At 43.6% G+C, this 5412-nt stretch overlaps 1 protein-coding gene across 1 annotated transcript; it reads left to right on the forward strand.

Annotated features, from left to right (window-relative positions):
• Window positions 1–2591: 2591 nt before the first annotated feature.
• Window positions 2592–4219, forward strand: LOC123966909 (polypyrimidine tract-binding protein 1-like). The gene is made up of 3 exons (XM_046042994.1): window positions 2592–2748; window positions 2840–2873; window positions 2963–4219. Exons 1-3 carry the CDS (start codon window positions 2644–2646, stop codon window positions 3094–3096), a joined length of 273 nt encoding a protein of 90 aa, XP_045898950.1. The 5' UTR covers window positions 2592–2643; the 3' UTR covers window positions 3097–4219.
• The last annotated feature ends 1193 nt before the right edge of the window (window positions 4220–5412 follow it).

Here is a 5412-nt window from a genome sequence, read left to right on the forward strand (position 1 = left end):
CTGCAGTAGGAATACTACCACACGTACTGCAGTAGGAATACTACCACATGTAGGAATACTACCACACGTACTGCAGTAGGAATACTACCACATGTAGGAATACTACCACACGTACTGCAGTAGGAATACTACCACACGTACTGCAGTAGGGATACTACCACACGTACTGCAGTAGGAATACTACCACACGTACTGCAGTAGGAATACTACCATACGTACTGCAGTAGGAATACTACCACACGTACTGCAGTAGGAATACTACCACATGTAGGAATACTACCACACGTACTGCAGTAGGAATACTACCACACGTACTACAGTAGGAATACTACCACATATAGGAATACTACCACACGTACTGCAGTAGGAATACTACCACATGTAGGAATACTACCACACGTACTGCAGTAGGAATACTACCACACGTACTACAGTAGGAATACTACCACATATAGGAATACTACCACACGTACTGCAGTAGGAATACTACCACACGTACTGCAGTAGGAATACTACCACATATAGGAATACTACCACACGTACTGCAGTAGGAATACTACCACACGTACTGCGGTAGGAATACTACCACACGTACTGCGGTAGGAATACTACCACACGTACTGCAGTAGGAATACTACCACACGTACTACGGTAGGAATACTACCACACGTACTGCTAAAGTAGGAATACTACCACAAGTACTACAGTAGGAATACTACCACACGTACTGCATTAGGAATACTACCACACGTACTGCAGTAGGAATACTACCACATGTAGGAATACTACCACACGTACTGCAGTAGGAATACTACCACATGTAGGAATACTACCACACATACTGCAGTAGGAATACTACCACACGTACTGCAGTAGGAATACTACCACAAGTAGGAATACTACCACACGTACTGCAGTAGGAATACTACCACAAGTAGGAATACTACCACACGTACTGCAGTAGGAATACTACCACATAGGAATACTACCACACGTACTGCAGTAGGAATACTACCACAAGTACTACAGTAGGAATACCACCACAAGTACTGCAGTAGGAATACTTCCACATGTAGGAATACTATATGTGTATAAATACTGTGTGTGTGTATATAAATACAGCGTGAGTGTGTATATAAATACTGAGTGTGTGTATAAATACAGCGTGTGTGTATAAATACAGCGTGTGTGTATAAATACAGCGTGAGTGTGTATATAAATACTGAGTGTGTGTATAAATACTGCGTGTGTGTATAAATACAGCGTGTGTGTGTATATAAATAGCGTGTGTGTGTATAAATACTGCGTGTGTGTGTATAAATACGGCGTGTTAGTATAAATACTGCGTGTGTGTATATAAATACAGCGTGTGTGTATAAATACAGCGTGTGTATATAAATACAGCGTGTGTGTATATAAATACAGCGTGTGTGTATATAAATACAGCGTGTGTGTATAAATACAGCGTGTGTGTGTATATAAATAGCGTGTGTGTGTATAAATACTGCGTGTGTGTATATAAATACAGCGTGTGTGTATATAAATACAGCGTGTGTGTGTATAAATACAGCGTGTGTGTATATAAATACAGCGTGTGTGTGTATAAATACAGCGTGTGTGTATAAATACAGCGTGTGTGTGTATAAATACAGCGTGTGTGTATATAAATACAGCGTGTGTGTATATAAATACAGCGTGTGTGTATATAAATACAGCGTGTGTGTGTATAAATACAGCGTGTGTATATAAATACAGCGTGTGTGTGTATAAATACAGCGTGTGTGTATATAAATACAGCGTGTGTGTATATAAATACAGCGTGTGTGTATATAAATACAGCGTGTGTGTATATAAATACAGCGTGTGTGTATATAAATACAGCGTGTGTGTATATAAATACAGCGTGTGTGTATAAATACTGCGCTGTACAGACAGACGGTGACTAAAGAAGGAAACCTGAATAAAAGTGGAGGAACGATGCAGAGACATTCAGACAGGTGAGCTGCTGACTGAGTGACTGAGCGAGAGGAGGACCAGGGCCAGGGCCAGGACCAGGACCAGGGCCAGGGCCAGGACCAGGACCAGGGCCAGGGCCAGGACCAGGACCAGGGCCAGGGCCAGGACCAGGGCCAGGACCAGGACCAGGACCAGGGCCAGGACCAGGGCCAGGGCCAAGGACTGAAGGGATGTGTGCAGGTAGACTTCAGGGGCAGACGTCTGTCAGCAGTTGGACGTGTGGCGATCCTCACCAGCGAGTTCTCCACCAGAGGGCGCCACAGGCCCGAACGCCACCCCTGCAGGGAGGAAAGGTCACTGCGGGTCAATACCACCGCGGGGCCCCGTCCACAGGTGAAGCAGAGCAGAGTCCAGAGACCACAGGAAGTCCAGGAGCCTCCGTCAGAGCCTTTATACCGGTTTCTCCTTTTGTCTGTCACCGTCTGTGTACACGCATACAGTATTTATACACGTGCGTATACAGTATTTATGCACGTGCGTAGACAGTATTTATACACGTGCGTAGACAGTATTTATACATGTTAATAAAGTTACTGCACTGGTTTAAATAAAGTATTCCCGGTGTATTGAGTAATCCTGTGTAGTGATGTGTGTTTTAAATAAAGTTTCTGGTCCTCAGGGTTGTCTATGGCGGCCGTCCCCGGCTCGCTGGTGTCCCCTCCTCGGGTCTCCCTGCAGGTGGCGCCCCCTGCTGTCCACTCTGTGCTGCTGGTGTCCAACCTGAACCCAGAGGTCAGAGGTCACACACACTGTCACACAGCAGCCGGCCAATCAGAGCGCCGCGCTCTTCCGCTAACTTTATTAACACTGTTTGTCTCTGCAGAGCGTGTCGCCTCACTGCCTCTTCATCCTGTTCGGTAAGATCACAACGGCTCCACGTGTTCACCCTTTATTCACCATAAGGAATAAGAACAACGTCACTCGGCGGCGTGTTTGTGTGTTTCAGGTGTTTACGGCGACGTCCAGAGAGTGAAGATCCTCTTCAATAAGAAGGAGAACGCTCTGGTCCAGATGAGCGACGCCACGCAGGCTCAGCTCGGTCCGACTCCCTTTAACGAGTCCTCACACACACGGAGCTGAGAGAATCACGCCGCATCTTTCACACTCAATCATTCGCTCCTTATCGCGTTACCTCCGGCTCGTCATCTCCAGCTGACCGATGAACCGGGAGACGGTTTTAGTTCTTTCATCAGAGAGACGTGAAACGGGCTTTTATAAAAGATGACTGAGTCAGAGAGCCGTACACATCGTTTAACAACCGAGCATCAGCAGACTCGTTTAGAGCGCCGCCATGTTTGGAGTTCTTCTGTAAATCTAAGTGGTTCAAGTCCAGAGAAAAATAGTCCAAAGGCACCGAAACAGACATTTTCCGATCTAAAATGAAGAATTAAATTACAGAGGTGTTTGCTTCACAGTTTACTGTCCAAAGTCATTTCCTTCCACTGCTGCAGAGTAACTTCTGACCTAAACTTTATTTTTAGCTTCTCTGCTGATTCTGTTTCTGCAGTGAATTCTGAAGCAAACACAACACCTCCGTAATTTAATTCTTCATTTTAGATTTTAGATGAGTAAATGGCTGTTTTAGTGACGTAAACTTACTTCGGTACCATTTAAGGTTTTTCACTTCGTTTATTTACATACTACAAACATGGAGGCTGTTCTAAAACTTCGGACCAGTAGAGTATGTAACCCCGCTCTCTCGGGTCACCAACTCCGGGGGCCCTTAGCGCGTTATGACTTCAGATAGCACTTAGGAAAAAGGGCGACCTCTGATAACGAGCTAGGTATCCCAGGTCGCTCCGCTTTAATGTTGAGAAGCTGCAGACTCTATTCATTCAACTTACACTGTACATTTCCAGCTAAACTGGAAAGGCTTTGTGAAAATACGTTTTTCTCTCCCTCGCCTGCCATTCACCGGTCTTGTGCAGAGTTTTGCCTGCACATTGCGGTTCCTCGCGGGTCTATTTCAAGTAGCCGTCTATTTAAAAACATTAAAATATTCTTTGTGTGGTTCATCAACGGTGATAAATTATCCGAAAGTGTCTTTACTCTTATATCCGTCACTGCACATATACATGCGACGGCCCAGGGATAGGGTCACAATTTAGGATTTATTCATGCACTTTTAAAAACATTTATGGAAAGTTTTTTACTTTTTACATATTTATTTACAGCATTAAACGTTGAAATGTATATTGTAACAGGCTATATATTAACTTATTGGGAGAAAACTGGTAGTTCTATGTAAAATAAGACGTTGAGCACCCCCATATCGCCAAAAATGGCGTGATCCTTGTTTCGCTGCGAAGCTTCGACTGTGAGATTGACAGTCGAATCTTCTGGCTATTCGTGGTCAGGCCTAGTAGCCACAGAATAAAGGTGCTCGTCTCTTCACCACTGTTGATGTCACATTAGCAAACAGCCTTCTTTGCTGATCAAAAGAATTATTCAGACATCATCAGGGGATACATACAAAATATGGCATCTCAAAAACAGGTTTTAAAATGTATTAATGAATATTATAAACTCATAGTATAGATCTAAAATATGAAAACTCTTGAACCTACTTTACGCTGTTACACAAGCTGCACGCTCGCTACTTTACACTGTTATACAAGCTGCACGCTCGCTACTTTACACTGTTATACAAGCTGCACGCTCCCTACTTTACACTGTTATACAAGCTGAACACTCACTACTTTACACTGTTATACAAGCTGCACGCTCACTACTTTACACTGTTGTACTACTTTACACTGTTACACAAGCTGCATGCTCACTACTTTACACTGTTATACAAGCTGCACGCTCACTACTTTACACTGTTATACAAGCTGCACGCTCACTACTTTACACTGTTGTACTACTTTACACTGTTACACAAGCTGCATGCTCACTACTTTACACTGTTATACAAGCTGCACGCTCACTACTTTACACTGTTACACAAGCTGTACGCTCACTACTTTACACTGTTATACAAGCTGTACGCTCGCTACTTTACACTGTTATACAAGCTGTACGCTCGCTACTTTACACTGTTATACACTTTACACTGTTACACAAGCTGCATGCTCACTACTTTACACTGTTATACAAGCTGCACGCTCACTACTTTACACTGTTACACAAGCTGTACGCTCACTACTTTACACTGTTGTACTACTTTACACTGTTACACAAGCTGAACGCTCACTACTTTACACTGTTACACAAGCTGTACGCTCACTACTTTACACTGTTGTACTACTTTACACTGTTACACAAGCTGCATGCTCACTACTTTACACTGTTATACAAGCTGCACGCTCACTACTTTACACTGTTACACAAGCTGTACGCTCACTACTTTACACTGTTATACAAGCTGTACGCTCGCTACTTTACACTGTTATA

Source organism: Micropterus dolomieu, unplaced genomic scaffold, assembly GCF_021292245.1.
Source record: "Micropterus dolomieu isolate WLL.071019.BEF.003 ecotype Adirondacks unplaced genomic scaffold, ASM2129224v1 contig_14524, whole genome shotgun sequence".
NCBI classification, from domain to species: domain Eukaryota; kingdom Metazoa; phylum Chordata; class Actinopteri; order Centrarchiformes; family Centrarchidae; genus Micropterus; species Micropterus dolomieu.